We start from the raw sequence: 20,927 nt of genomic DNA, 5'->3' as shown, positions 1-20,927 counted from the left end.
CCTAGTCAGCATAGACTTGATGGGCTGAAATAGCCTCCGATGTTGAAAAGACATACAGGTGATATAGGAATTAAACCAGCCTTTTGAAAATGCTGCCCAGAGCTGGGTGGCAGACAAGCAGGATATTCCCACACTGTACTTGGGAGGACGGTCACAAACAAACTGGACAAGAGTGAATTTGCAAGGAAACAGCAGTTGCTGGGGATGGGTTGGAAGAGTCAGGCAGATGATAGTCACACGCAAGGGCTTCAACTGTAAAGCACATGCTGTCAGAAATACCGGGCAACCAGTAAATCTGAAGGGAGAGATCGTTTACTGCAGATAATTTTTTTTTTGAATAAACAAACTTTTGTGACTGAAGCCACTAGGATCACTTGGCAAAAATCAAACCAGAATTCAAATTTTGGCTGTAGTGTGGAGACTACCTATATGCAACAATGACAATTGTGCAAAAGCCACTTTGATTCACCGATGCTTTTATCTCAAACCCCTGACAAAAGTTACTTCAAAACCATGCCAATGTCAACATAGCAGGTGGGGTTTGTATTAACATTCCAATAGCAAGAGTGAGGAAATATTCAATGGCCAATTCATGCACTGTTCATCTGCCACCGGTCCACCCAAGATGTTGAAACATTTAAACCCAAGCTAATATATTTCATTGCAGCTGAGAACCTACCCAGAAAGGGCAGCATTGTATCTGACATAAGTACTAGTCAGCCAGAGGTTTGACAAGCCCAAACATAGGGCCTGGTCGAATCAGCAACCTGCAGCAAGGCAACGGAACTAGCCTTGCTCATATTCAGTGGACCAAACTAAAACCAAGCAGGCCATTGGCTACGAGAAAACTAGTGCTACTTGTTTTCATTCAAATTCAAACCTGGATTTGCAAGCCATAGATTTTGCAGCGAATAAAAACTCTGATCACCTCACAGTAGCAATTTGTCCATTTGTTAATTTAAAAGTAGTCTCCTCTCCAGAATCTCTGCATAATTTAGGAAATTTAAGCTGAATTAAAATTTGCCTTCCACGACTATTCAAATTTTAGCAGGGGCAAGTTGGAGCCACAGACTAATGGCAGAACAGGAACAGAGAACAGACTGTAAGTATGGGAACAGAGAGACAGCCAATGCCTCAAATAGAACCAGTATTCAAAAGTTTGTCTGATCTACTGTCGAATCTTCAGAGTGTTTGCAGCCATCCACAAACAGTACAAGTACAATATCCCCTCCAAATGACAGAATATGGAAGCATTCACAATCAAGTTAATCTCTTCACTAGCCATTAATATCTTCCCCAAAGAAATCAAAGCAGAATTAGAGTGAAATATGGCAAATCACATACCTAAATTTTGGCAGTTTAGCACAATGCACTGTACAACCTTATCCATCTCACACTTAGTTTTAAGGCATCAAAATGGTTTTAAAAAAAAGTCTACCAGGGAAAATATATTCTATGCTTTAGTAAACTGGCAATTTTCCTCAAGAACAGGGTACGAAAAAGGTGTCAATGAACGATACACTCAAAAGGTAGAATTTCACTTCAAAGATGACATATAGTCAGACCCAGGTTTGGTATGGGGCAAAATACAAAATTCTCCACTTCATGCCACCCAAGCAGCGACGTGCACTAAGCAGATTGCTAACACTTCCATGTTTAAGCCTCATTTCTGGATTTCTTACATTAGACAGCAAATGCAATTTGTTCAATTGAAGTGCCTTTTCATATTAGTTTCAAACTTCCCTCAGGTAATTCTCAGTGTATGACAGTCCTAAAAACATCAATTTATACCGAATTAACCTTATAAATTGGCCAAGGAATCCTCTTGGTCCCAATGATTTGCTAACCAACTATAATTTGGCCAGTACTGTTGGTGGCTTCTCTTTATACTGTCTTGTACCTCTGACTCCAATTACAAAATCTATTTTAACCAAAACAGATTCTGTAATTAGATCTGGCCAAGTATGACATTGAGTGGACATGCAAACACAGCATCCCAAGGACTGTTTCATTTTCACAGGGACACTCGTCATGTAAGTGTTGCAAAAAGCTACAGGCCTCAGCAACTTTGGAAGGCTGTATCTATCAAAGCGTCAAGGTGAAGTACACGCATCACCTCCAGGTGGCTGAGCGTTTTAAACATGTGAAATTTAGTAACCAATCTGATGCCAAAACAGCTGGTTGATTGTATGCTGGGAAAGATTTACTGAACTGAGATTTCCATAAATGCAACATGCAAATTCCCTGATGAACCATGTTGCTATTAGTGTTACACATTAATTTGTTGAATTTTTACTATCTGCCTGTATTATTCCAAGCTCCAAATAATATTTTCAAAGAGCCAAAGAGGAGTCTTCTAAAAAGGCCAGTCCATACTTCACACAGAAGCTGCAGCTGATTTTGTCTGCTTGAACTATAATGTCATAGTAAAATCAACCAAGGCAGAAGTGCCACAGACCTACAAGTTCCCCAAACGTGCAAAGCATACCCTGGGAATTGAGGAGCCTTGCCAAACTGCTCAATACCAGGGTGGCAGAAGGGTACTCTTATGTTGGGAGTAGTGATTGACATAACCGATCCAAATAACTGAAATGTTAGAAGTCAGGATGCACTGGAGACCTCCATGTTGTGGATGGACTGATTCGTTGCCATTCAAGAGCCATTTGCTGTTGCTGCAAGGCAGCTGTACATTCACGATATACTGCAAGCAATACTGTAGTTCATTAGATCAGCAGAACATCCAAGAGGTTGCAGTGAACCAACTAAGTGTAACCAGGTAGTTAAAGCAGTCAATATATGTAGATCCCAAGATTACTGTATTTTTACACAACTCTTGCCAAAATCATTTTTCATGCATGAGGCAACAAAGTGCAGAACACAAGTTAAAAGGCAAGCAAGGACAACCTGGAACGAACATTAAATGTTGGTATTAGAAGCAACTATTTTTCTCAAATCACATGATATAATAAGAAACATGCTAATCAAATATTAAAACTACAGAGCAGCTCAAAATAATGTTGAAATCATTTCAAGGTCTATTCTTAATACAATACACCACAATTCCAAATACTATGGATTTGTCGGCATGGTTGGTGGTGGAGGGAAGAAAATCTTGCTCTTAAAGCCAGCTTGCACATAGAAGGATGCAGCAGAGATGAGCAAAAACTGTTCACCATTTATCTTAAACCAAAATCATGCAAGCTTTTAAACAAGAGTAGTTACAAAGGAAAATTCTGCCAGCTGCAGATCATAAATCAGAAGAGGAGTATGAGTCTGTGTTGAAGACAATAGCTCCTTTCAGTTTGAGTCCCAACACCAACTTCAAGACAGGCATTTGACATATCCAAATAGCATTCCGTTAAAACTGTTCAAATGGTAAAAAAAAAGTTGAGATTTTAACATCTGCATCCTAAATTTGTAGAATGCCACTGTACTTCAGCACCGGGTTCACAAATAATCCAAGAACCATCAGGTGACCATAAAGTTCAAGCTTCGCCAAGCACAAAGACGGATAATAAATCAACCAGTTTAAGATTTGTTTTTGTTCAATTATTCTGAAGGCTAGTCTGATGGAATGTGAACAGGATTTAATGAAGTTAGGACCAACTCTGGCAAGTATGCACACTTCAGCAAAAAGTACTTTTGTTTTAACATGTATTTAGTTTCATCTCCAGAGAGGCTATAACTGAGCACAAGTATTTATTACTTAACCTCAGCTGCTTAGGAAGCCTACTTAGAAACCCGAGGCAATTTTAAATAGGTATACTTTGTTAAAAGGTTTCTCTCCTACTGGACGCCATTACTTGAAGTATTACATTAAAATATGCCCATGAAACTAACTCAGTTATGACAAGGGTCCTGAAGGCAAGATTAATAAAATCAGGGCAATAGTCAGCAAAACAACTCAAACAGCCAACTTCAGTCTGTTAACATTAAAAGCATTGATGTAGCAGGGAGGTAAATATCACCTTTAGTCGAGCAGGACAAGCAGTGCCATTCCTTCAGCAAGTCAAACAGCATCCCCTTCTCCAGAATTTGCCCAAGGGGGAAAACCTAGTAATCTCAGTTGGATAATGCAAGATAAAGAATGATTGTAGCCCATTTCCTCTCTGCTGCAATGAAGAGTTACACAAGGTATTATCTTACAGCATTTTGGCTATATTAACCACAGATGAAAATTGTATGGTTAGTTTTACAGGCAGGGGTGGAGAGGGAAAGCAAGCAACAGGCAAATTCCATTTGCCATTCAATCCAAACCCAGTTAACTTTGACATGCTAGACAGCAAGTCAAACAACAGTGTAGGGGTACCTACAAAAGGACAGTAACAGATCAGTGCTGGCTCATCATCTCCTTTAAGAGCAATTAACAGTAAAAAATGTATGTCAAAGAGTAATGAAAATACTTTTACCAGAACAGAAATCCCAAAGATCCACCATATTTTAACCCCCACAACACCACAATCAAGCTGTACAAAATATGCAAACACCACAATTTGCAGCGTGGGAGTTTTAGCAATACTAGTGTATAATTAAAGTACCAAGCCTGTAATATGCTACTAGATCAAGTTCTAATTATGGTGCAAGTAGGAATGGAGACTTCTCCCACACCCACTCCAGAATTCCTACATGGACGTTGCAAAAAAAAGTTTAGAATTTGCTTAGAGGCCAAAGTAGCAAAATGAGGACTACATTCCTTGAAACTAATTTAAACAATTAAAAACTAACATTCAGATTAGCAGGGGAAAAATCCACATCCAGTAATCAAGACAGTATCTACCAGGAAATCAAGTAACATGGCAGCAAGCAGCGGACTGGCCTTGGTTGCTGTATTTGTGGAGCTTGCATGTTCTCCCTGTGACCATGTGAGTTTCATATATAAATTCCTGATGTATTGCTGAAGTGCATTAAAACAGAGTAGCATTAATGTCATGGATTACAATGTCCCTGTCGACATGTTATTGACCAGATTTTACTTCAACTTTAAATATTACATTAGATAAAATCATAAATCTTAAATTTTGGGAAAATATAGCTTGGAATCAGTAGCAAAAATTCAGTTAACACCAGAAAACACTGTTGCTAGGGGAAAATTCCACAAATACCAAAGAAAATACCAGAACATTCTTTCAAAACAACTCACTTTAGAGAGATGCTGCATTTTTGCCAGTTATTTATTACAAGGCCATTCAGCCCATCATATCTATGTTGGCTCCCAACAAAGCAACCCCATTGCCCTTTTCCTCATTTCCGTATATCTCTCTAACTACACGTCCATTAACTCTGCTTACATCAAGGGGTAATTTACAGTAGCCAATGTGCCTACTGGGATGAAACCAAACACCTAGGAGAAACTCACAGGGAGAACATGCAAACTCCATAAATACAACAACCAAAGTCAAGATGGAACTCTGGTTCCTGGAGCAGCAACACTAACTACTGCACCCCCAAGGCCATACAACTTCAACAAACACCATATAAAACTCCATTAGTGAAGGTTGCAGAAAACATGAGGAACTAGGAGACATATTTTATGGCTTCACACTGAAAGCCATAAAGCATAGCAAAACAAAAATAGAAGGGGCCAAAAGGACAGGAACTTAAAAAAAAGGGTCATTGAAGTCACAGGAATTATGCACTTCAAGGACTTGAGCACATTCTCTAATCTTTTCCTCTACTCCCTGGCAAATTTCTTCCCAGGATAGAGCTCAAGATGGCGTTTCAAAAGTCTGGCATTAGGCCTGTGAATGGAATGGGCTTCCCAATGTAGCCAGGTGAGTACAACAACAACCTGAAGAGGACATTGGCTTCCTTGTCTTTCAAGTCAATTTGGAAGATTTTGCAGAGACACCATCGGTTATATTTCAGTGCCTCAATATACTTGCTGTAGGTTTGAGGTCTCAGAAACAGGTAAATTAACGGGACAAAGGCTAACAAATATTTTGAATCCAATTGCCTGCATCTTAAGTGATCCAGAGAGTGGATGTACTTGGTAAAATCTTCCAAAATATTAGAATCTAAAAAAGTCCAAACAGTGTGGGAAAAATCACATTTAATACCACTGACCAGTTAGACCAACATTTACCATTGGAGAAAATGCTAGAGTCACACGAAAAATAATACTATTAGAGTCAAACAGTTGACAAAGTTTCGGAATTTGATGGCATAGTGAACTGGGTACAAAAAGGGGAAAACAGTAATTTGGTGTTCTAAATGGCAACTTGTTTAAAAACCCTACTCCACAGGGACTCATGGAGGGCAATACATCATGCGTAGCAGATTGATTAATGAACAAAACAATAGGGTTACATGTCATTTTCAAATTAGGAACCTGTAACATGCGAGGTTCCACAAAGTCTCTGCCAGGGTAGAATTATTTACAATATTTAAGGTTTGAAGGCACAGGTGTGTTTCACCCACATTTGATGATACAAAGAAAAATAGGTGGGGAAAGCAAGTTGGAGAACAGGTTAAATGCATAAGCAAAAAGAACAGATGGAATACAAGATACAGGGAATGAGGTTATCAACTTTAGCATGAGTAGAGCAGATTGAACTGAACATGGACATTTGTCTGCATTGAAAGATACTGGTACCCTCCCGCAAATAAAAGATTGCATGCAGGTAGTCCCAGCAACTATGAATGCTAGTAATATAGGGAAAAAATAGAGGGGAAAAAAAAACAAGATGCTGGAGGAACTTAGTGGGTCAGGCAGCAGCTATGGAGGGAAATGGACAGTCGACATTTTAGGTCAAGACCCTTCATCTGGACTGGTAAAGTAGAGAAGTCTTGTTTCATCGGCACAGGGTTTTGGAAGACTACACTTATGCAGGAATTCATATCTAAGTTAAGGATAACTTCACGTGGCAGAAGGGCAGAGGAAGTTCACCAGCTTGATTCATGGGATAAAAGGGGTCATCCTGTAGAGAAAGCTTGAGATGGCCAAGCCTACACTCACTGGAGTTAAAGACTGAGGGAGGGGAAAACAAGAATTGACAGGGCAAATGCCAAGAGGATGTTTAGAACTTGGAAGGCTGTGTTAGAGTAAGAGAAGTGGTCATTTAAGTTGGAGATTGAAGCTTGAGGGTCATGAATTCTCCATCTGGATAGCTATGAACAGGGAGCTATAAAAGTTTAAGGCAGGAAGAAATGTATTTTTGCATCAGGGGAGCTAAAATGTTGAGTGCAAACCAAAGATCAGAACAGCTAGCAATGGCCTTACTGAACAGGAACATTTACAGCACTGTACAAACCACTAACTCACTCCTGTACCATATTTCAAATGATTTAACAGACTGATATTCATTTATCTGCATTTACTTTTCAAAAGCTTGCAGAAACCATGTGTTCATTTGAGCAAGCTACATCAACAGGTCCAACATCTTGATATCTGGTCATAGAGATGCTGATTCGTCCCCTCCTAAGCCCTCTCCACCCAAAGCTAGCAATCACAATACAGAGGTTGAAATCCTACATTTTACATACAGCCTGTGATGCCAGATTCAAATACAGCAGTGGTTTTCAGCAACCCTAGATAGTTTCCCTCCCCAAGTTGAAAGTCAAAAATGCTCTGTAGTGATGCATTCTTAAGAACTTCCCTTCAAAGGCAAATGAATAAAATCACTGTTTGAAAAAAACATGCTCGTGCATTATATTTTGCATAACCCCCTCTTAAGCATGCATCAAGCTCAGGTGATAACAGGGTACAAAAATTATAGGATCAGATTTTGTCAGGTAGTAAAAGGCTATTCTTTTAAAGTATGCTGCAAGATATTCTACTGTCAGATAGAACAGCAAACCACACCCATGCAGATGTCCAAGGCAAGAAACTAAGAGCCTACACTGGGAATGAATCATTCACATAAGGGAGGTGCTAATTAATGGAAGCACAATTATAACTAACAATTAAAAACATGAGGAAGTGTACCCCACCTTCACTGTTTACTTAACTGATTAATGAGCATATAGTATTACATTCAATAGTCACAGATTGCTTTCATTTAACCAGGGATCCAAATGTTAATATTCATTTTTAATCCATGTTCAAAATACATTTGACTATTTAGATTGAATTTTCAAAATCCTACTTTGTATGCAAGGAAAATTTAGAGAATACAGCTTGAATTGTATGGCCATGCAGCATTTTATTTTCCAATAAGGAGTCACCATATTTATAACTAGTTCCTTATCAACATACTAACTTGTGACCAAGTACCACATCAGACGCTTTGAAATTTCCAGCTTCACAACTTGCGTATGTAGCAAGTAGTGTCTTTCAGCATGCTTTGTTTTCCGGATGTCAGCTAGATAAACTAGAGCTCAAACATTTGTCGAACACCCAACACTATATACTCAACCAAAGTCATTCAGCCAGCCACTTCTCCAATTGTTAATTGCAACAATGAGATTTACAGACTATGATCCCGACCCACAGAAGCCAACAAAATCATTTTCCAGATATTCACCACTAAACGTCACACCTCCAGATTGAAGTCTATCTTTCTGTAACCATCAAGTGATCCTAACAGCCAGATTACTTAGAACTGGACAAACTTTCTGCAGGTTCTTCCCCCCCACCCCCCACACATACTTTGTACTAGATAAGTGATTCCCACATTAAGTACAAATGACAGCCTTCCCCCTCTGCCCCAAGTAATGTAAAATATGTTGTTGGTGGCAGATTAAAATGCATTCTACAAATTGGGTGTCAGATTACATCCGCAGTTATATAGTGCAAATCAAGGTTACAGGTCCTCCCCAGGTTATAACAGGGCCCTGTTCCCAAGAAGTGTTCATAACCCGAGCAGTTTGCAAGTCAGAAAGGCAACCGCCTGGGAATAATTTTTAAAATCATAGACCAAGGTGTAGTTAAACCAGGGCATTTAACTCAACCAGATTTCTCTGCAAGATACAATGATATTGCTGCAAACAGTTACCTCACAGCAGAAGATACTTGCAACCCTGCAACAACCAACAAATCCATCTGTCAATCTCCCAAACGCTCATATGTATGGGCTGTACACAAGTCGGGCATTTGTAATCCGAGGAGGACTTGTATTCAACTCTCACACCACCAGGTCACAAAAGCAGCTGCAACTCAAACCTTAACAATTGGCCCTGGTGACAACTTCCTTGATTAAAGCACATCCAATTATTTCATTGCTTTAACGATATCACCCTCACTTGAAGTCCAGGGAAGTGGAATTATATTAATTTTGCCTCTAGAATGCTAAAGGCAATGTACCACTGAACAGAATTACATTCATAGATACACAGTGCAAATAGAACATTCCAAAAGATTCTAAATACAACTTGCTACTTTTAATGGGTGAAGTTTAAAACATTCACTTAAGTGCCACCAACTCAAAACTATGCATTACTTTTATAAACTAGACCCAAGAATTCAGTTGTAACGTTCCTTGATGAATCATTTACCCAAAATGTGTTTTCCCCAATTTATACCAGAACATTATGTACCCCACACAGCCAATCAGGTGGCATGTGGAAAATCTGCCATGGTCTATGACAGTTAAGAAACAAAATGGCAAAATTTAATTGTTTTTAATAATCACATTTTTACACAAAAATGAACAAGAGGAAGGACGTGTATATTCTAAAAGATTAGCTATTTTCTAGGAAAATAACGATGCTAAATTTTGTCAATTACTTGTCAATTACAGTGGGAAACAGACAAATACATCACACTGAAGCACAAGAGCATATGTTATTGCCCAGCTGTCATACCAATGCAACAATTTTTAGCACATTTATTTCAATAAAGCAAGTTCATTAAAATGCTACCCCAATTTCAGTTTGATTCAGTATTCATAGGGTGGGATAAAAAGTAAGAAGTAGCAGATGCAGCAAAATGCTGCAGAAACTCAGTGGGTCAAGCAGCACCCATGAAGGAAAGCAACTGTCCATGATTCCAGTTGAAACCCTGCAACTATTCAGACGTCCAGGCAACACCTGTACCAGAGAGAAACCCAACACATCAGAGCAATGACTATAATCATTAACCACCTCTCACTCCACAGATACTCAACAGCTCGGGCAGTATTTCCAACATTTTGGTTTTATTACAGTGAATTAAGCAAATTAGAAACAAACTAGAGACCACCAACTGGATTAGAGGGCAAAACTAGAATTCAAGATTCAACATACTGAAACTTCTAGGGTCTTAAAGAAAACAAATCAATTTGCTCTTTTGATCATGAAATTCTTACTCCAAAAAAATCCACGTGAATGTACTTTGTCCACTTTGATGAGGAAAAAAATTGCAATATACCAATTGAAAAATATATTTTCCATCGTATGGGTGATGTGCACGATTAGTTTCTCAACTGACCAATAACAATCACAGCCAATGGCAAATGTACAGATGACTAATCCCAGAAATTAGACAATGTAACAAAGGGCAAACTACAAACAAGAAAGATGAATTCACAGATTGGGAATATCCCAAAAGGAAAAGTGCTTCTTGAAGTTCATTCCATTTAAGTAAAATGTAGTTCAACAAGGGAGATCCTGACACTCAAAGATCACAAGGAGTGGCTGTCGTGGTAGTCCAGAGTTAAGCATGCTATATACTCTAGATCAACTCTGTGAAGGATGCCCTTAGGTCTGCCCGAAACTTGTTGGTCTTCCAGCACAATGAGATGTCTGTAAGGGAATGCTGCAGACTGGCACAGTCCAGGCTGCAGCAGTACATGCTGAGGGATGCACTGAAGCTCAGTGCAGCCGATGCTAAGGCTCTGTAGGGACGGACCACAGTCTGGGTTCCTTCCACTACCGCACATGGAGGGGCTGAGTAGGGTGGGGAAGCCCCTCAAACAATGAAAGGTGTATCACCTCAGGGAATCACACAAGTGGCAATGGTGCTATGTTTGTGTGTTTTTTCTCTCAGGTTTTACACTATTGAATGTAACAACCATGACTGTTAAGCTTTTGTATTTTGCACTGTTTTCTTCCTTTGTTTATTTTTTTTAATAAAGTTTATTTTTGAAAATAAAAAACACTCTAGATCCTTAGGAATAATCAAAGCTACCGAGAATTTGGGGAACCTTACAATTGCTTTGTCCTTTTTAAAAGGCAGATACAGGATATATAGCAGTTGCAGAGATTTCCGTGAAAAAGTGAACTCACATTTAATACAAATCCTCATATTCCACAAATGCTGTCAAGCACATCCAAGTGTTCCAGAAACTACAAATAAGTATTGCCAACACACTTTCCATGAAGAATGGATTAGGTAGACAAGCAGCTTTTTTAAGAAAATCCCTAGCACCTTCCCACCTGCAGCTCAAGGCACTCAGTGGATACAAGTGACATCTGTTCCAGCTGATTTAATAGCATTTTGTTCATAGCTGCCTTTCAAGCAAAGTCAATGCAGATCAAGTTTGGGTTAAGTCTCCTTAAAAGGCACATTCAAGGGGGATGAGTGGTGAAAAAGTAACTCCCGCTGGATTTATTGACAAGGTAAGGTCCTTACAGGAGGACCTTAATGAAGCATTTGACGTGTTCTGTGCAAGGCATTGGGCTTGAACGTGAAAAAAACTGTTGGAAGCACCTCATGCAGGTAAATGATTGAGCCAGGATAGGGTAAACGTTGTTCTGTAACAATCGAGCTGAATTACTAGAAACCGATCCCTAACTTTTTTTCCACAAAACACTAATCAAAAACTCAGTGATACTTTCTCTACACGACCTCGCTTTCAAAAAGCAGACAAATCATCGCTTTCAGTACTTGGGAGCTCCAGGTTTTGAACCCCACTGTGAGAACACAGCTTTCCAGGCTACACCCGCCAACTAATGTTTAACTAAAGCTTCGTACAATCATATTGCTCAATAGGGCAATAAAAAAAACTATCCCAGACAGAATGACAGCAAATAGAAATCGACTAAGCCTCAAACTCTTTGCTAAAACGAAAGTTCAGTCGCCACCCAAACCAGAGGTTTTCCATTAAAATTAATACCCCAGAAAATAATCCACACTACATAAGGATGCGAGGAGATCACTTAGGGTGGGAAATACTTCTTTCCCTCTTATACGGATTTTTTTTAATGCAGTTACGCAGTTGGAAGTTGAAACGTGCGAGATCCGAGTGTGGGCGACCCAACCCACTCAGGCAGTGGAGATTGTCTGTCTGTGTCAGCACCCGAAAGTACCACACCCTGCTCTGATAAATGGCTGCAGACTAGAGAGAACCTGTGCTGGATTTATGCAAACTACATGCAGAGGAAAATAAATAATAAGATGCTCTTGTTCAAAACTGGTGCTCACTTGTTGATACGTCTGGGTTGAAACTCCTTTCCAAACAAGGCCAACTTGGAAAAAGCCGTGACCCAGTGAATTTACACTTTACACTGCCAGGACTGTTTAAAATGGGACAATCGCACTTGGCAGCCGGTCACTTCAAACAAAAGAAACATTTATAGACATCACATCCACCGCATTGTGAGCGAGCACTTGAACAGTAAACCCACAAAACAAAAACTGACATCTCCAATGCGCCGTGACAAGTTTCCGATCTAACTTTAATATAAACCCCTCAGACTTTCAAGTTCACGTCGGTTGCCATGGTTAACAAGTATTTAGAAGAACAAGTTTAAAGTGGGGGGGGGGGAGAGTTAGGTAAGAGAATGGGAGACTAGATCCCCAGTCAGAAGCCACACCTTGTCGCGATTCACTTCAAAGCGAAGTTACAAACTCTTCGATAGAGCGCAGGCAGAGTTGTAGAAAGGCGGAGAAAGTCCCGCAGCAGAACAGCACTCACCGATAGACACGAGTTTGATGTTCTCCTTGTCGAGGAACTCGAGCGCGACGGACACGTTCTCCAGCTGCATTTGCCTGAAGGTGGGTCGCTGGTGATACTTGCGGTACATTTTCTTTTGGCTCAGGACCTCGAGCAGGGCGATCAGCCGCAGCCCGTCCGCCAGGTCGCTCTGCAGGTTGTGGATGCGCTTGTTCACGCACTTCAGGTGCTCGTTGCACCAACGGGTGAACGTGTTCTGCTGGATCTTTTTCCATGGCGCGTCCTCGGCCAGGTCCTTCTCAGTCACCGGCATTTCGGCGTCTTTGTCCTCCTGCGCCTGGTGCTGCTGCTCCGACTCCCTCCTCTGCACATGCGTGCTCATTCTGCCACCTCCCCTTTTCTAATCTCTCCACTTCCGGGATCACTGGCGTGAAATCCACACACCGCAGGTTACTGGTGCAAGGAGCCTGTCGGGGAATGGAAAGCAAGTGTCAACGAGTGCCCATTTTTACTAAAAGAGCATTGAGTGTGCACCCACTGAAGTATAAACAAAGTCACACAACCTCGCTCTTGTGTTAACGACTGATAAAACAAATAAACTGTTGCCAAGATCATTTTAAGGTCAACCTGAACTATTGTTGCCAGGAGAGTTGTTTCTTCACGGCCAGTTTAACAATATGTTTCACACAATATTAAAATTTGGTAGCAGCAATCAGAGGTAACTTTTCCAAAAAAATTATATTTTTCTTTAACCGGTTTGACATTAACGTTTATGAAATGTATGAAGACATTCCAGCAGAAACTGTTGAGAAGGGGGAGTGTATTAAAAAGCATGGTGTTTCACACCACGATCCGTGCTCAGCATGGAGGATCAACATTGCAATTAAGTGACTGTTTCTTGGCCGCACGAAATGAAACCGGTATTTGTGGCGGGACTTTTTCAGTGCCAACTCATGATCAGCGGCACTTCACCCACACTTCTCACACCTCGCCCAAGCGACCCTTCGTGGACGTCGACTGCTGTTCGGCTACCTAAATCATCAAGAGCAGGATGAAATCCTGTGCTCACAACTATATCCAGCAGGTGGCTCTGGGCAGTCTAAAGGCGTGGGTGGAAGCGCTAATCCATTCCCCACACCCCGGCACTCCCACGTCTCAGGAGGCGGGCATGTAACCATTTATAGTGCATTCCCCACACCCTGGCGCTCCCACGTCTCAGAAGGCGGGCATGTAACCATTTATAATGCCGTTTTCGAAGGGTATTAACAGAACCTAATCATCGTTAAATCTGTTTTCCAATACTGCAAACATCAAAAGCTGTCATAAAGTTTTAATTTTATTTGAAAAAGCTGATCCTGAAATTGAAAAGTGGCACAAGAATGAGAAAAAATGGATAAAGCCTTTCAGAAATTTGCTATGGTGGCAATGGTTCCTGGGAGTGAACATCACCAACAGCCTGTCCTGGTCAAATCACGTAGATGCCACGGTCAAGAAAGCTCACCAGTGCCTCTACTTCCTCAGGAGGCTAAAGAAATTTGGTTTGTCCCCTTTGACTCTCGCCAACTTTTATTGATGCACCATAGAAAGCATCCTATCTGGATGCATCACGGCTTGGTATGGCAACTGCTCTGCCCAGGACCGCAAGAAACTGCAGAGAGCTGTGGACACAGCCCAGCGCATCACGGAAACCAGCCTCCTCTCCTTGGACTCTGTCTTTACCTCTCATTGTCTTGGTGTAGCAGCCAGCATAATCAAAGACCCCACCCACCCAGGACATTCTCTCTTCTCTCCTCTTCCATGGGGTAGAAGATACAGGAGCCTGAGGGCATGTACAACCAGACTTAAGGACAGCTTCTACCCCACCGTGATAAGACTATTGAATGGTTCCCTTATACAATGAGATGGACTATGACCCCACGATCTACCTTGTTGTGACCTTGCACCTTATTGCACTGCACTTCCTCTGTAGCTGTGACACTTTACTCTGTACTGTTACTGTTTTTACCTGTACTACATCAATGGACTCTGTACTAACTCAATGTAACTGCACTGTGTAATGAATTGACCTGTACGATCGGTTTGCAAGAAAAGTTTTTCACTGTACCTCGGTACAAGTGACAATAATATACCAATACACCTCCTCCATGTCTAACCTATCTTTTAGTGTTTGAGAAACCGACACCTTCGGAGATCCTGTAACATTGTTTCATCACCGTTCCTACTGGCAAAACCAATATTTATTCACCTTCCCAATGTGATGATCTGCCTTCAAACCACTGCTGACATTGTGTAGTCCAATGGTGCTGGTGGGTACAGAGTTACAGAGTTTTCACCCAACAATGAAGAATGGCACATAATTCCAGGTCAGGACGAGGTATGACTTCAGCCAGTGGAGAATTTACTCCTGGACTCCCATTTTAACACAGTTCCCTGTGATTACATTCAGTCAACTGTAACATCGATGTCAAGGGCAATAACTCTCATCTTATCTTTGGAATTCAGCTCTTCTATCTATGTTTGGCCAACACTACATAATTAGGTCTGGAGCCAAATGATGCTGACAGAGCCCTACAAAGCATTAGTGGTCAAGTTATTACACAGTAAGTGATTTTTGAGGACACTTCATGACCATTTCCATCCCATGCTGATGGTTGAGAGCAGATTGTTTGACACCTTTTGTGGACCTCATTATTCCTCTTTTGCACTACTTATTTATTTTTGTAACTTATAGTAATTTTTATGTCTTGCCCTGTACAGCTGCTGCAAAACAACAAATTTCACGACATTTGTCAGTGATAATAAACCTGATTTTGAATCTGAACACAACCTGTCAATCTCGGAATAACTGCTGGAGGTATATTTAGTTCTGGATCACAAGTACCTAGCGCCACGGCCAAAGTGTTGTTGAGGTCCAAAGCATTATTGTATTCAGAGACATCAGTGTTTCTTTGCATAATTTTTTTAAATCAAAATAAACTTTATTCATAATAAAAGACAAACTATATACAATTATAAAACAGTGCAAGCCTTTACATTCTTGTTCAGATCATTCATTAGTGTTACCTTTTTATGTAAGAAACAGCACCGATGCCACACGTGTGGCTCCCTGGGGGCTACCCAGTCCCGTATTTACATTATTTAGGGGCTTTCTCGCTTGACCCCGCCTCTCCCTCTCCAGTGGCAGAAGGACGCTAAACTGTAGTCCTTCCCCACCGAGCCTTTGCGTTGGCTGTACCCAGCTTCAGTGAGTCCCTCAGCACGTACTCCTGCAGCCTGGAATGTGCCAGTCGGCAGCATTCCCCTACAGACATCTCGCGGTGCTGGAAGACCAACAAGTTTCGGGCCGACCAAAGGGCGTCTTTCACCGAGTTGATGACCTTCCAGCAGCAGTTGATGTCCGTCTCTGTGTGTGTCCCCGGGAACAGCCCATAGATTAGAGAATCCTCTGTTATGCAGCTGCTGGGGATAAACCGTGACAAGGACCCTTGCATCTTTCGCCACACCCTCCTCGCAAACCCACAGCCTGCAAAGAGGTGGGCGACCGTCTCATCCCCAGCGCAGTCCTCTCGGGGGCAGCGCGCGCTGGGAGTGAGGTTCCGACCATGCTGGAAGGATCTGACTGGGAGGGCCCCTCTCACCGCCAGCCAAGCGAGGTCTTGGTGCTTGTTGGTGAGTTCTGGCGATGAGGCATTCTGCCAGATGGTCTGGACAGTCTGCTCAGGGAACCACCCCTCAGTATCCATTGAGTCCTTCTCCTGCAGTGTCTGCAGGATGTTCTGTGCTGACCATTGCCTGATGGACTTGTGGTCAAAAGTGTTGGTCTGGAAGAACTTTTCCACAAAGGACAGGCAGTGCAGCAATGTCCAGCTGACTGGGACGTTGTGTGGCCACGGGGCCAGGCCCATCCTTCGCAACAGCTGGGACAGGTAGAACCTCGGTACGTAGTGACTCTTGGTGCCCACAAACTTGGGTTCCACGCACAGCCTGATGCAGCCACAGATGAAGGTGGTCATCAGGATGAGGGCGACACTGGGGACACCTTTACCCGCATTGTCCAGGGACTTGTGCATGATGACCCATCGAACCCGCTCCACCTTGGATCCCCAGATGAACCGGAAGACAGCACGGGTGATTTCCAAGCCGGAGGAGCGAGGAACAGGCCACACCTACGCCAAGTACAGCAGCCCTGAGAGCACCTCACACCTGATGACCAAGTTCTTCCCAGTTATCGATAGGGAGTGCCATTCCCACAGTCCCAGTTTCTGCTTCACCTTCCCAATCCGCTCCCGCCAATTTTTGTTGCACGCCCCAGCTCCTCCAAACCAGATCCCCAGCACCTTCAGATAGTCAGGCCTGACGGTGAAGGGGACGTTGGATCGGTCGGGTCAGTTGCCTAAGAGCATGGCCTCGCTCTTCACGCGGTTAACTCTGGCCCATGATACCAACTCAAACTGGTCACAGATGCTGATCAATCTGCGAACTGACCTTGGGTCCAAGCAGAAGACGGTGACGTCATCCACGAACAGGGAGGTTTTCACTTGGGCTTTGTATAATGTGGAGAGAATTGTTTTGCCTGAAAATTGGCTTTCCAAATGTCAGAGACTTCAAGAGAAAGCCAAGATGGATCATTCACACTGCACTTTTGGCTGAAGGTGAGCAAGTGCTTCAGCCTTGTCCTTGACACTCTCTTATTGTCATCCTTGTACATGCGAATGTAAATGGAGACTCTTCCCATTAGTTGTTTGATTGTCCATCATCATTCATAACTGGATGTGGCAGCTGATTATGGAATCACTTAGCTTTCTCACATGCTGCTTCCATTGTTTAGCATATATCTAATCAGGTGATTCACTATGTTGGTATCTAATTTTTATGGTTGCTTGGTGCTGCCCATGTTTTGCTCTTTTGCACCCTTCATTGAAACCGTGATGATTCACTGTCTTGATAGTAATGACAGGAAGAGGAACACGCCTAGCCAGGAGGTTATAGATTGAGATGGAGTGTGATTCTGCTGTAGGCGATGGCCCACAACTCTTCATAGAACCCTAGCTGGATCTATTCTGAATCTATCCCATTGGCATAGTGGTGATGTCACAGAATGTGATGCAGATGCTTGGGAAAGCAGAATTTTATTTTCACAAAAACTGCGCAGTGGTCATTCCAACTAACACTGTCATATCTGTGCATCTGTTACAGATAAATTGTGGAGGACAAGGTTGAGTAGGTCTTTCCCTTGTTTGTGTTTTCTCTCCATCCATCACTGGCCCAGTCAGTTATGGGCTTCAGAGATCAGCTAGTTTGGTCACTGGTGGGCTACCTAACTTTTGTTGGTGGTGATCATTCAAACTCCCTCAATCAGAGCATATTTTATCCCTTTGCTACCCTCAATGATTCATCCAAATGGTTTTCAATATTTTGTTGATATAAATATATAAGGCCATTGCTTGCTATGCTTGAGGGACAGCTCTCCCAATTTACACATAGGTCCCTAAATGTTTACAAGAAGGTCTGAACTGAAAACCTGGCCTAAGCTTATGTTGTGTGACCCATTCAGTCTTTCACAGTGACTACCAATGTATGGTGTCTAGCTTGGCCACTTCAGTGGACAGTTAAAATCCAGCCACATATATAGACACTCAGGCCAGACTCAGACTAGGTAAGAATATCAGCTTTCCTTTCCTTAGGGCTATTTCAGTGAACCAGATGAATTTTATATGACAATCCAATAGTTTCTTGGCCAATTTTACTGAAGCTAGATTTTTTAAAAATAGCTTATTTTATTAACTGCAATTAAATTCCACAGTCACCATGGTAAGATTTGAATTCACATTAAACTCAACATTAGTCCAGACTAATATAACCACTATACCACCACCTCCTTGAACTACATAATGATGTCGACGTAACTTGGCTGTGTGAAATTAGTGTGAACATCTATGACATTTTTAGCTTAATATAGTGATGAGATAATTTTGTATGGAAGTTTAATTTGGCTCACAGATGACATATTAAGCAAACACATTAACAATTCCTGGTGGAAATTTGAATAACATTTCAAAAATAACAAATATTTGTCAAAATGGTACCATTAACAATGAAAACACTACTTAATTCAAAGTCAAATACTATTACCTATGCTACTGAATGCCCATAAAATGTTTGTGGTTACATTGTTCTATAAAGTGATTTGGATTGATTCTTGATCCCACCCCTTCAAGGAGGAAGGGGAGCAGGAGTGGCTAAGCAGCACTTATTGTAACCACCCCAGTCTCTTTATCTGAGAAGTGGCAAAACGCGTCTGTGCATTAATTGTCCTTGTTATCCTTTCACCACGCATTTGATTCTGCAGTGAAAAATATGTCGTACAAGCACTGAATCAATTACATTCAGACATTCCAAACTACCGAGGAACTGTAAGCCAAAACATTCAGACAATCCAAACTACCGAGGAACTGTAAGCCAAAGTCCCAAATGTGATAAAAGGTAATAAATTTAAGTCTGAACACAGTTAGTCTGAGTTCTTTCACCACCAGTTTCTTTACTAAGTAACTCATTAATTCCGTGAGGTACTTCCCAGTGGATTCAGCAAAGTGGAATGAAAGCTGATGCTGCGAGTGTGATGATCATTGAACTGCTCACAGCTCTTGGTTGCTCAATCCCCTAAGAGCCTGGCTGCAAACAGCAATACATTGGCTACTAGCAAACCATCAGTTCTGACTGGCTAGCCCATTGGTTTGCACTGTTGTTGCGAGAGTGGGGATGTAGGGAGCTAGAAGCAGATGCTAGGAGAGGACATCCTGTGCCACTTGCATTGGACCATGGCTACTCCCACAGGGCTGCAGCTGATTGCTTCCACTGACATGCACGAGTACAAACCCCAGAGAACAGGTGATCCTTTAAAGTCCCTGGTCTGTGAAGTTCATAAATCTGTGTGGTGCATATCTGAGCTTCTATCAATGCTGCAAATACCATGCACATTCCTGGAGGTGTCGTGCACTCTTCCCCAAACACCAGTTGTAGTGTATGTACGTTGGTGTGTGGCTCATGCTGTCGGGTGTAAATTACTTTAAAGTTGACAAGGTCACTATTACCTTAAGAAACTGTTAATTTAAATCTGAGGCTGATGGGTTTTTGTTAATCAAAGCTATTGAAGGATATCAACCAAAGGTGAGAATCCAGAGTTAAATCCAACAAGGGACTAAATGGTCCAATCCTCTCCCCTTTTCTTCATTAGGAGGAGAATTAATGTCATGTTAAGCTATGAAAGCAGATTTCTCCATACATGTATAATGGCTTGTGCAAAGCAATTTTCTCTTGCTATCCCCTAAAGCTCTCATCTCCATACCTCTCTAGCAATCTGTCTCCAGATTGTCCCTGCTGCTGCTCACAAGTTCTGGCTGCTTCATCCCATACAGGTCCCTCCAGTTTCACTCTCTAGCCCATGAACAATAGAAAACTAATGTGAGAAGTTGCTGCAAAACAATGCATTTCTAAAGAATAAAAATGCATTATTATTTCTACCGTTGGGTGAGCTGGCAACCGTGGACTTAACGTGATTGGAAAAAGAATCAAAGGGGAGGTGAGGAGAATTTCTTTTCAATGCAATGACCTATTAAGATCTGGAATTCACTGCCAGGGTAGTAGAAGCAAATTCAGGAGTAACTTTCAAAAGGGAGTTTATATAGAACATAGAACAGTACAGCACAATACAGGCCCTTTGGCCCACAATGTTGTGCCGACCTTTAAACCTCGCCTAAGACTATCTAACCTCTTCCTCCCATATATCTCTCTATTTTAAATTCCTCCATATGCTTATCTAGCAATCTCTTGAATTTGACCAATGTACCTGCCTCTATCACCGCCCCAGGCAGCGCATTCCATGCCCCAACTACTTTCTGGGTAAAAAACCTTCCTCTGATATCTCCCTTGAACTTCCCACCCATTACTTTAAAGCTATGCCCTCTTGTATTGAGCACTGGTGCCCTGGGAAAGAGGTGCTGGCTGTTCACTCTATCTATTCCTCTTAATATTTTGTATTAAAAGGAATAGATAGAATAAATAGATATCTGCTGTAAATATTTGTAGTGCAATAGGGAAAGTATTTCAAAGAGCTGTCACAAGGCACAATGGGCTGAATGGGCTTCATCTGTGCTGTAGACTTCTCAGAAGCTATTA

General features: G+C 41.7%; 1 protein-coding gene across 4 annotated transcripts in view; it reads right to left on the bottom strand.

Moving 5' to 3' along the window:
- Window positions 1-20,927, bottom strand: part of LOC127572087 (filamin-B) — a 154,387-nt gene that overhangs the window by 101,003 nt on the left and 32,457 nt on the right. For 2 of the 4 annotated variants that reach the window (XM_052018956.1, XM_052018957.1), the window contains exon 1: window positions 12,774-13,211. In XM_052018956.1, coding sequence (XP_051874916.1) covers window positions 12,774-13,134 — 361 coding nt within the window. In that variant the 5' untranslated portion in view covers window positions 13,135-13,211. Of the gene's footprint in view, window positions 1-12,773; window positions 13,220-20,927 lie in introns of those variants that run through there. The other 2 variants (XM_052018958.1, XM_052018959.1) reach the window with 2 other exon arrangements.

The sequence above is a fragment of the Pristis pectinata genome, chromosome 6 (genome assembly GCF_009764475.1).
Source record: "Pristis pectinata isolate sPriPec2 chromosome 6, sPriPec2.1.pri, whole genome shotgun sequence".
Classification (NCBI taxonomy): Eukaryota; Metazoa; Chordata; class Chondrichthyes; order Rhinopristiformes; family Pristidae; genus Pristis; species Pristis pectinata.
This window is presented reverse-complemented; position numbering and strand designations above follow the sequence as displayed.